General features: G+C 39.6%; 1 protein-coding gene across 1 annotated transcript in view; it reads right to left on the reverse strand.

Moving 5' to 3' along the window:
* Positions 1-7,215: 7,215 nt before the first annotated feature.
* The window catches only part of mrpl23 (mitochondrial ribosomal protein L23), a 43,220-nt gene continuing 39,176 nt past the window's right edge, over positions 7,216-11,259 (reverse strand). Inside the window, exon 5 of the mRNA XM_015056213.1 lies at positions 7,216-8,156. Coding sequence (XP_014911699.1) covers positions 7,992-8,156 — 165 coding nt within the window. The 3' untranslated portion in view covers positions 7,216-7,991. The remainder of the gene's footprint in view (positions 8,157-11,259) is intronic.

Raw genomic sequence — 11,259 nt, forward strand, 5'->3', positions numbered from 1 at the left:
ATAAACAAACTAGGATGTTGCATTTTTTTTTACATTTGGTCTAATGCAGTTATTTGTTTTTAAGTTAGATATAGCGATGTTTATGTCAAATACATCTCAGAAAAAGTGATTTTTCTTTGCCATCTGGATAATATAGATTTCCAGCGATGGAACTTCGATTCCAGATCCTTCTTGTCACATTTCGATGGGACCTCTAATGTAAAGCGATTTCAACGATCAGTACAGACTTCTTACAAAAACCTGTTACTTTGACAAAGTAAACCCTGACAGACAAAGTAAGATGAGGCAAGACGTGATTCTTGGGTCATAGAAAAAAAAAACATTGATTATTCCAATGTCATTGTGCAGAGCAGGAAGAAAAAAAACACTTTGGTAATAGTACATAAGAGCTCATTGATCCAAGGAAATGAATCTCAGAGGCTCATTGTTCCCATGATCTCTTCTCTGAAGTATGTTTCAAGTAAGGGTGACCTGCGGGCAGGAGCAGAGGGGGTGATAGACTTGCTGATCTCTTCTATTCACCTTTTAGCCAGGCAGCAGCTGGACCGCTGTGCAGGTACATGAAGCACTGAGACTAGCCAGGACTTCCAAGAAGTTCAGCATCAGGGATCAGTCTGTGTTATTGACTTGGCAGCGACTCCCGCCAGTATGATTCCACCGGCGAGGGGTTCACTGACAAGTGCACATATGTGTATGTGTGTAGACCGGAGCTAAGTGCTTTGTAGTCCAGATGGGTGGCCAGGTCCCAGTTGATTTTTGTTGAGCTGAACTCATTTTCCTCTCTCTCCGACATGCACGCATACTGTGTGCAGATTAAGCCAGCTGCCTTCGATTCCTTCGCTCCTTCTCGTGTATGTATCACTGTTATCAAGTTATTTAAAATGAAATTTATGCTCCGGCAGCTGGCAGCAACAGGGCCACCCATACTGGAGAGAATTAGGTTGTCAGTAGAAACATAGAGTCAAAATATATATTTTTCCTTTTTAGACAAAAGCCTGATCATCCTATAAGCCTTTAATGACTGCGAACAAATTTTCTCAGTCCCAACTACTAATTGCTGAAAACATTTAATTTACAATGCCCTTGCGGTGAGAGGATATGTAACGTCATAAATAGAGTCGGTTTTGTCACTTAGATAAAATATATTATGAGTGCACAAATCTCAAGCAATATCTCAAGGTTGAATTTATTTAAAGAATATAATCAAGACAACATAACTGAATGCAGACATTTTTAATAAAAGAACATGAAAAGGTTTAAAATCTGAAATGCTGCGGTTGAACATTTTTTCTATGTTTATATTAGATACCATAATGTTGGATCTTTCTTTAGCATTGTAATGCTAAAGATGACTAAAATTGTGCTTTTTATTCCTGTTTTACGTTGCTTAAGTATCACAGAAACTTGCTGCACAGCTGTCAAAAGTGGTTATTTTTGAAAAAGTCCATTTCCTTCACAATTTGATACACTAATGAGTAAAAAGCAGCCATACGTCTGTGATAGTCTCTTTCTGAGGTTCTTCAAATGTGTTTTACACCAAATTATCACTGACTTCATTTTAGCCATTTTTTTATAGTTTATTCATGACTATCAGTTTATTTTATCTGGCATATCAATTAACACACATGCCAAAATGTACATTGTAAATGAACAAAACTGTACTCTTAATTTTTTTGCACATTTTTCTCAAGAAACGCTCAAGAGCCACGAATACTTTTGCTTGGCACTCGAATAATTGCAAAACTACAGTAGAAACGCAGAATCAACTTTAGTTTGCACTTCAAGCTAAACAAATAGCTTACATAAATTTAGCCTTCTCTCCCTTCTCAACATTAGAAAACAATTGGCAAACTCAATTGCATATTGATTTATTTTCATCCAAGCAACGATACACCCAGTTGACCTGTTTTCTGCTGCGCACTCCTTCAGTTGTTGCTCCTGGCTCCGAGCCAGCGCGTACACAGTAGTGAGTGCAGTCGGGCCCTGCACAGAGGGCCATATCATGGTAATTTTCTGCATGGCTGAGTGGTTCACAAGAAGCAATGAATAAAATCATACAAACATGCCTTTGTGTGTACACAAATGCTGCAGATAACTTTCTATTAAGTTAAAGATGCATGCAGAACATGGACCCACACGGGAACAGGCATGCACACACATAGACATACACACGCACATATATGCACACACTTATGGGGTGACAGAGTGCACTGGCTGAGCTCAGATGAACCAACGGCAACCTGGGGAAGGAGGAATGCATATGGCGATAGTCCAAGAGAGGCCGTCAGAATCCTCAGCAGGCAATCCCGGTTGTCTTAGAGAACAGAAGTGAGTGTGTGAGAGTCTGTGCATCTGCACAAGGGACTGGTAGGAGTAATAATGGTCTTACTGTATGTGTACATGTAACTTTACAGAGAGGGCAAAGAAATGTGTTGAAGTTTTTCAGCTTGTCCTTTCTTTTTTGTTAAAAAAACTAAAAGGGCATTAGTCGACTTGTGTCCATTTTGCATATAGTAAAGTCTTTAACAGCTATTTGATACAGACAACCAGCCGTAGGCGCAGACCTTTAAAGAAGGCTGTTATTACAGACAGCCAAAAAAAAAAAAAAGAAGAGAGAGATTTGCAGCCTCCCTCAGCTGCAGAGAGGCAGAACAGACACTCACTGTACCGCTGCTCATCCCAAAAATACAAAATGATGTCATGCAGATTCCAAAAGTGGACTGCAGTGACAGAAACAGGGTCATGTGTGCACTCTACTAATGCACAGCTGAAGGAGGAGGAAAAAAAAAGAAAGACAGACGAGCAAGGAGAGTAAGGATGAGAGTGAAGCACAGTTTAAAATATTCAACCCCCCTTCCATTAACTCATCATGTAGGGAAGAGAACACTACCCGCACTGTACGTCTCAAGAGAAAGTGAAAGGGGATGGGGGTAGGAGGGTGTGGGGGGAGCGGGGTGGCAGCACTGTGGGATCAGACCTGTTTTATCCAGTAGCCCTTAAATCCAGCTCAGCATTTTCTCAGTGATGTCATCTAACTCCCTCACCTCCTGCTTTCTCACTGCGGCCTTCCCGAGCTTTCCGCATCTTGCACGAAACAAGCTCGCTGTTCCTCCCCTCTGCAATTACACAACGTGTGGTGCATAACAATATGGTGGCATTCTCCAAACAGAGATCAAATATAAATCAGGAGCTGCGTGCACTTATTTTTAGTTTGGGTGAAATAGGAAGTGCACGGCACGCCTACTTGTCTTTCACAGACAAGAACGCTCCATAAACAAATACGGACACAGAACGGGTCTGTTTTGGTGTCAACAGCTTTTCATGTGGTTTGAAAAGACGCAAAGGATGACGAAGCATAAAAGCCTCTTTCGACAATGTCAAAAACAATTTCAGTGTATACCTCAGATTTGCAGGACATTGTGATAGTTCACATCTGCAACTGAAACCAGATATTTACATACACTGAGTAAAAAGAGTTTTTTTTCCCCTCACTGTCTGAAGCTAAGGTGGACATGCTTTTAATGCTTAACATTTAAACCATTTACTTATGGGTTATATAAAGTAAAACTGCAATACGTGGTCTAAATTCATCATTATTGTAACTCCACAGATGCCCATATTTTAGAGCAACTCGCTTTGCTGCGTCTTTTTAAATATTGATGAAACATTTCATGCCCCGTTCGCCCCCCTCCAGGTCGCAGAGCTGTTGACTCCCATTTTTGTAGTTTCACAGCAGCAATACAACTGTCTCCCGAGTTTATTAAAGATGTCAACAACGGAAGACTTGTCCATCCAACCTGACATGTTGGAGCCAGAGTCTGACCCAGAGCAGGAGAACGAAGACGATAAACCTGCAGAACCATGAATTCAAATTAATGCATCACAATGGTGTTACTGCGATATTTACCATCTGTCCAATCGCATCCTCATCGAGGCAGATATAGCATACAGTGCTAACAGACACAGAAGGCACAATGACCAGGATCTTATCAACACACGAAATTCATGTCTAAAATAAGCTTTCCTGTTATTTTAGTGTTATTTTGGAGCTTACTGCTCTGTTGTGTACCTCGTTTCCACAGAGAGAAGGAACTGACCCTCAATCAAATGAAGTATTTCGGAAAATATCCCTCTCGATATTGCCGGCGGTTGCTGAAACACTTGTCCTTAAGTGCTCCGCGCAAACAAACTTTCCCCGCTGAAGTGGGTACATTTCCAAGAAAAAAAAAAGAAAAAAAAAGCAACCAGACACTTTGAGGAGTCTCTGATGTCAGAGAGCAATGTAATGAATTGTAGAACCAGATTTCATAATTGCTATTCACAGATCCAATCAGAACTGGAGTTAATTTCAAAAGAAGAACAAATGTCCTGCCCTTGTTATTGCACCAAAAGGTGAGATGAGTATACTCAAACCAGAAGTTCACATGAATTACATAATAAGACACATTTGTATTTTAGGGCTGTTGTAAAGGAATATTTTAGTAATCGAGTAATCTATTGATTATTCTTACGATTAATCGAGTAATTGGGTAAAAAAAAAAAAAGATAAAATAAAACATTGGTAAATCTAACATAACAGCATCAGATATCAACATCAGTGCAATTTTTCACATTTGAGCTTCCCTAACAATAACTTTATTAACAAAATTATTGTTAGCAATAACAAAGTTAATAATAATCGAAATAATAGCTCACTTTCTAAGTTAACCTGAAGAAAAGTTGTACAAAAATCTGAAATTATATTCAATTTAATAATAAAGAGGCAGCTTCACAAATATGGTTATAAAAACATGTCTATACTCCAGCTTTTGGTTTCATCTTAAGTCAATTTAATAGATTAGCTCTCATCTTGTCCAGCCATTTATAGTTTTGTGCCTATGGTGGGATTTGACACCTGCATTCGTCACACATAGAAAGCTATCAGCTATGTAACGTCACGATGCGCTTCGCCAACCATTTGTTGGGAATGATATGAAAGATTAAATTTATATCCCGGTTAGTCAGTAAAGCTGCGCATTTGAAGCACAGCCGCCCGCAGTATTCGGTCCATCCGCTCACCTGTATAAATAATCCCGCCGTGCTCGTCCCCGCCGTTCGCTCTGAACCAGCGGCTCCGGAAGGGAGAAAAGCTGCTGTACTCCAAGCATCGCTCCAGTCATTTTAAGGATGTTTATTGGTCCCCCGACAACGACAAAAACCTGGACATTATCATCAAGCAGTAAAATCCTCCCAGGCCGAACTTGAAAATTGGACTTTATGCTGCTAACACTTAGCTTTCCTCAACTACTCAGCCGGAAGTGAGAGCGCTGCGCAACGCAAATAGTAACCGGTATGAACAGGGTGCATTAAAAAATAAAACATAAATTAAATTAGCTTCGAGGCAGATACATTTTCCTTGAGGAATTTTAATAATCGAGGTACTCAAATCATTGGAGGAATCGTTTCAGCCCTAATAGTATTTTTTTTCACACTGTCTGACGTGAAATAAGAATAAGGTTTTCCCCTTTTTGGTAAATTAATTTTACCAAAACCTTTTTCTCAAGACAACAGCCAGGAAGTTAAAGCTTGGGCGCGAATGTGTCTCCCAAATGAACAATGACTCTAACCATACTGCCAAACTGGTCACAAAGTGGTTTAAGAAAAACAAGGTCAGTGTTTTGGAGTGGCCATCACAAAGCCCTGATCTCGATCCTATCGAAAATGTAAAAAGCTGAAAAGGAACTTCAGCTTTTAAATTGAAAAGGCATGTGCGAGCAAGGCGGCCTACAAACGGGGCTCAGTTCCACCACTTCTATGAGAAGAAACGGGCAAAAAGATTCCTGCCTACTATCGTGAGAAGCTTGTGGAAGGACATCCAAGAGTTATATAGTTTAAGGGCAACAGTGCCAAATACTAATTAAGTGTGCTTAATTTTTTTTTTACTTTCAAGAAAGTAATGCAAATAGCCTTAAAAAGTCTCTTTCTCATTATTCTGGCATTTACCAAATGGGAAAAAGTTTGATATCCTAACTGACCTAAAGCAGTAAACTTCATTCTGATTTCACTTCAGACAAGATGAAAACTATGCACTTGTGTCTTTTTATATGGCATATGTAAACTCCTGGTTTCATCTGTACTAAATGTTCACAACTTTTTAGATTTTTCTTTGGAATACAAATATGAATCCTGCATCCTTTTCCTGCCCCATCAGACTAACGTTTGTGTTAGACTGTCACGTACAATTCAAGCAAACTTGACTCATGTCTGTTTTTGTGTTGTTTCACTCCTACACCAAATTGTTTTCCCATTCCTTGTGTTGTACCCATTTAATCAAGACATCAGATCATTAACAAAGTGCGTCTGAGAAAAAACTGTAGTTGTTTTTTTTTTTTAATCGCAAAGCAGTAAAATAATTTACGCAAAACACTACACAACCAAAACTCCTAACAGGCTTTAAAAAAGAAGTGATTTAATCAAGAGTTTAATGAGAAACAATTGTGGTAGGTATGTGTTGCTGGTTTTAAGAGGAACAGGGTATCCCCAGCACAAAGATCAAGGGGACAACAGGGAAAGATTATGGCTTGGCAAACATCAGAACTTGATTATCCAAAGGGGTCTGTTCAGTCCAGGAGGTGTGAAACAACATGAATTTGGTCCCGCACCTTAGTTGGTTTCTCAGCTGTTTCTCACAGGTTCAAAACTAGGCAACAGACGAGATAGAGGAAGAGAGAAAGAGCAGTGAGAGAAGGAACAGACTAATGGTGAAACAAGAAGCTTGTTTTGTTCAAAATCTGATTGCTTTATAGTAACAGTGGAGGATGGAGGAGGGGGGGGGGGGTTCAGTGGTTCCAGGCAGCAGACAATGGGCCAACAGGATCAATATTGACATTCTCCTTAGTGATAGATGAGTTGGCTGGATGAGGTCAGGGACCGGACCTTTCTGTTAGCCAGCCGACATTAGCGGTCATGGCTGGGGGACACTTACTGTAACTTTGGCCTCTAAGCATAATGGAGGGTCTGAGTGAGCCCAGAAGAGGTCTCCCCACCCTCCACTTTATGGGCTTTATTACGGTAAGAGAACTCAGTCCTTCACTGGCCCGATTCAAAACACAGATTATTACTTTGTCAAAACAGCTACCAGACCACATTGGCACTTGCGAAGGCCAGCTTGCACTGCAAACAGCTTCTCGAAGTGCCCGTTTCTCGGCACGGCATCAGTGAGAGAGCAGGCAGAGTGCTTTTGGAATGGTGACCATTTAATAGTTCCTATGAAAACAACTTTAACATTTAAACACACAAACATCGGGTAAAGGCTTTATTTATGGTCATGGCAATAGTTGTTACCACAAAATATAATGATGCCACTGCAAACTGCACATATCTGCTTTCTGAAACAACATCCCATCTTTTGTTTACCAAATCCAGGTAATTAATCCAAGACAAACTCCCGGAAGAGGAAATGATGCGACTGTTCAGGCAGTTGGATCCAACCAGCTGGGAATATATAGAGAGATATATATCTATATCTATCTATAGATATATCTATCTATATCTATGCTGCTTTCTGCTGAGGCTGAGGATCAAGTATCTCGCAGAAAGATAAAGACAAGAGACACAACAGGGATGACAGACGAGAAGGATACTTTCACAAAACAAAAAACAAAAAGAAACAAATGCGGCATGTGTATGGGAAGAACATCAGGACGAGACAGAAGAAGAGGTTATCTGAGGTGATGGACAATGTGTGTGGTGGGCTTGTTTCATTAAAGACGAAGCCTTGCTGCTCTCCTCCTCCAATTCCTCTTGTCTTTTGGTTCTTGGACTCCAGCCTCAAAAACACACTGAACACATGTCTGCCATATCCTCCCACCCCACCCCCCTAGCCCCTCCACCCCACACACACACACACTTGCTCCTTTTCGCTACACGCTCGTGTTTCAGCAGTGAAATAAAAGTGACATCACAGAGGTTGCATTTCAAATCAATACACGTTGCTCCAAGGGCCCCCTGGTTCAGAGTCCAAACCACTCAGTGACCCCTCCTCTCCTGGGGTCGGATTTCTGTCTCTGCTTCTCGTCCTCCATGAACTTCTCCTGCATTTCTTCCATGGAGCCCTCCTTCAGCGTCCGGTCCTTTTCTGGGAAGATGTCGGGGAAGGTGAATGTCTGGCTTTGTGCCTGGGAATAAAATAAGCTGTGAATGTTTTGCTTTTTTTTTTTTTTTTTTTACTTAATAACAACAGCTACACATCAGTTTTCTACTGAATGTCAATTAATAAAACACGAACAAGAGAAATGAGATACCCATCTGGAACTCGGGACACTATTTCTGCCACCATATACTTCTTCCAGTTACACAAATCCTCTCTTTATATCTGGCATTGAATGTCTCCAACTCTCTCCCACATTTAATCTCTCATCTCTCTCCATTTCTCTGGTCCTGATTTATTTAGAGGGAAAGGATGGTATCCATTATTTATTCCATACCAACCCATCTCTGGCCATAGCTAATGCATTACTGGCCCAACTGTAGTCTGTGTCAGGGTGCTATGGAGTACAGTACACACACACACACGCACAATGCTAAATAAAAGATAAGAGGTCATACACTGCAGGTACGCACACGCCTATTATATGACTCTCAGTTTCTTCCAAGTACACCTGGCAACAAGAGCTACACTGACATGTTTCTTCAATCACATTGGACCTCTAAAAGTGCACACACCCATATGTGTTTTTTGTGACAAAAACAAACAAACAAACAAAATCAAGCCCATATTAAAATCATTAAAAACTAAATTTTCCACATATTGTGACATCTATGAAGTACAATTCACCTGAGAAACAAACTGTTGGGAAGGGGATGTAGAAAAAAAAAAAAAAAAAAGTGCTATAGCCTGGTTGCAAAAGGGTGTGCAACCAATAAACTAGTGCTTAATAAAGCAACTGCTTCTTGAGGTCATACCCGAGATCAGCTATATGGAATCTGAAGCCGCTTGAATAATGTTCAGATGTCCTAGTAGGACATTCATGAGTTATCCATGCTTACATTTTTTGGCTAATGTAATAGTTTGTCAAGAAGTTATATAGGATAAAAATGATAATTGTAATACAATGGTATCTGTCAGCAGATGGGCATAAAAATGTCCAATTATGAAAATGCAGTAAGTGACTTTACAAAAACTTGATGTTTCTCCAGAACTGTCTAAAGCAAATATCAAAAACTGAGATGAGAATAAGCTGCACAAACAGAAAGTTGTGCAGCTGGGTTATTGCACCTATTTTCAGTGAAACTGAATGAAATAACTGCACATATGTAAAGAAAGTTCTTGAAATTATGCATTACGGTCTTACTAGTCACAAAACAGGGGTTATTTAGACTTTCGAGAACAACTCCTTAAAGTTTGCTTAAATCTTTTGTAGCACTTTTATATGACATTTTTATTGCTGTGTTGGTATTTCATGCAAAATGTTAATGCTCGCAAAATACACCAAAGCGATTAGAGATCACAAACAACAGATTTTACACCAGCGGCTTCAGCTTAATACCGACAGTCAAATGTCTGGATGCGAGTCATAAACTTTTCAACAACTTTAGAGTGGCCTGCCACCAAAAAAATTAATTGCTTCAGTGAACACATCTGTCAATCAACTGTTCAACTTGAATATATGAAATATTTTTGCTTGGGGTCAGTGTGTAGGCGTCAAAGAATGGTGTGGCTCTAATGTGAATGTTACTTTGTCTCCAGCCCCCAAAATACCAAAAGAAACATGCATATAATTACACGCACCATGTTTTAACTCCTAACGTGGGAGACACAAAGATGCAAGCTTTTGTTTACTCTAGAAATATTTAAAGTCCAGATCCCACTACATGCCCCTGGACACCGGCGTGGGTATTGTAGGTCGTAGAGTACAGTTCAGACAGTTGCACAGTATCTGAACTGAATCTACACGTTTAGTCGGGAGGCATCCGAGTTTCATCTCTAGATATTTTGTGCAGTCAATTTTGACAACAAATTTGAAAAAACATATGTTTTTGCACAGTCCCCTAACCGAATTATATTTCTTTTTATAAGAAGTTGTCAGACCAAAAACAGCCTGTAAATCTGAGTCATTTCTGTCTCTGTATTCTACAGATCCACTAATAGTTTGGTTTGAGAGGGTGCTTATCTAGCTAAGCTCAAAGCAAAAAAAAAAAAAAGAAAAAAGGAAAAAAGGATTTTTGCCAAGGAAATTAAAAGCATTTTGAAATTAGCATCATCTCCTCATTTAGCATATAAAAATCACAGCCAGCTTTAACCTCAGACTGTCACAATGATGTGCCTAATGCCAAACTGTCACATTCTTTCTGTTTTTACACGGAAACATGACATGCCCTTGAGAATAAAGCATTTTGTAAACCATAAATGGTGGATAATTTAAGGCTGATTTACGGCATTCATGGAATGTTGACAAAAAAGTGAACCAAAACCAAATCTGTGACCCCAAAACTATGAACTTCGTATTTAGAATTTCAACTAAAAAAAAAAAATCTTGTATACTTTATTTTGTTTGTTTATTTTATTTTTTTAAGGATTAGGGTTTTCAATGTTGTGTCCAGATTTTGTTTACACACGTAAATGAAATTAAAGAAATATATAAAAAAAGCTACACAGATTACGGTACCAATAGAGTAGCAGCTTTTGGTAGGGGCTGTGTGATGATGTGGGGAGGTATATCAATCACTTCAAAACTAGTTAATTTCCATGTCGGGAGATAAGATTCAGCGATCCAATATCTCCACAGTCTGGGATTGAACCATATCCTCCAAAATGTTAACAGTCCCCTCCATGAGGAAGAGTTTAGCAGAATCTGGAAGTGGGGGGAATGGAAAAGTCTCATAAGATCTCAGATTACATAATCATTTTAATCTGTGGTATCAGCTTGCCATTTGTGCCAGAATGAAAAGCACGACTACATTTGCTAAGTTGCAACAATCCCATCTCGGAGCATATTTGGACCAAACTAGTGACCAACACTGGTCAGCTTCAACCTCAGACTGTCACAATGAGGAGGAGTTATCAGGGTGTTATGGGTGTGTGCAGGGTTTCTACTTAGGACCCTGGATGATAAATGAATAACTCGGTAGCAAAAATGTTGTTCGCTCTGCTGCTCAGTATACAAGTACAGTAAGTGGTCCTTGCAAAAATCCCATTCATGGGATGTTTACAGTGTTTCAAAGGTAGGCCTGTCACGATAACAAATTTAGCTGGACGATTAATTGTCTAAAGAAATTATT

Source organism: Poecilia latipinna, unplaced genomic scaffold, assembly GCF_001443285.1.
Source record: "Poecilia latipinna isolate Pla-1442-1.1 unplaced genomic scaffold, P_latipinna-1.0 Scaffold1365, whole genome shotgun sequence".
Taxonomy (NCBI): domain Eukaryota; kingdom Metazoa; phylum Chordata; class Actinopteri; order Cyprinodontiformes; family Poeciliidae; genus Poecilia; species Poecilia latipinna.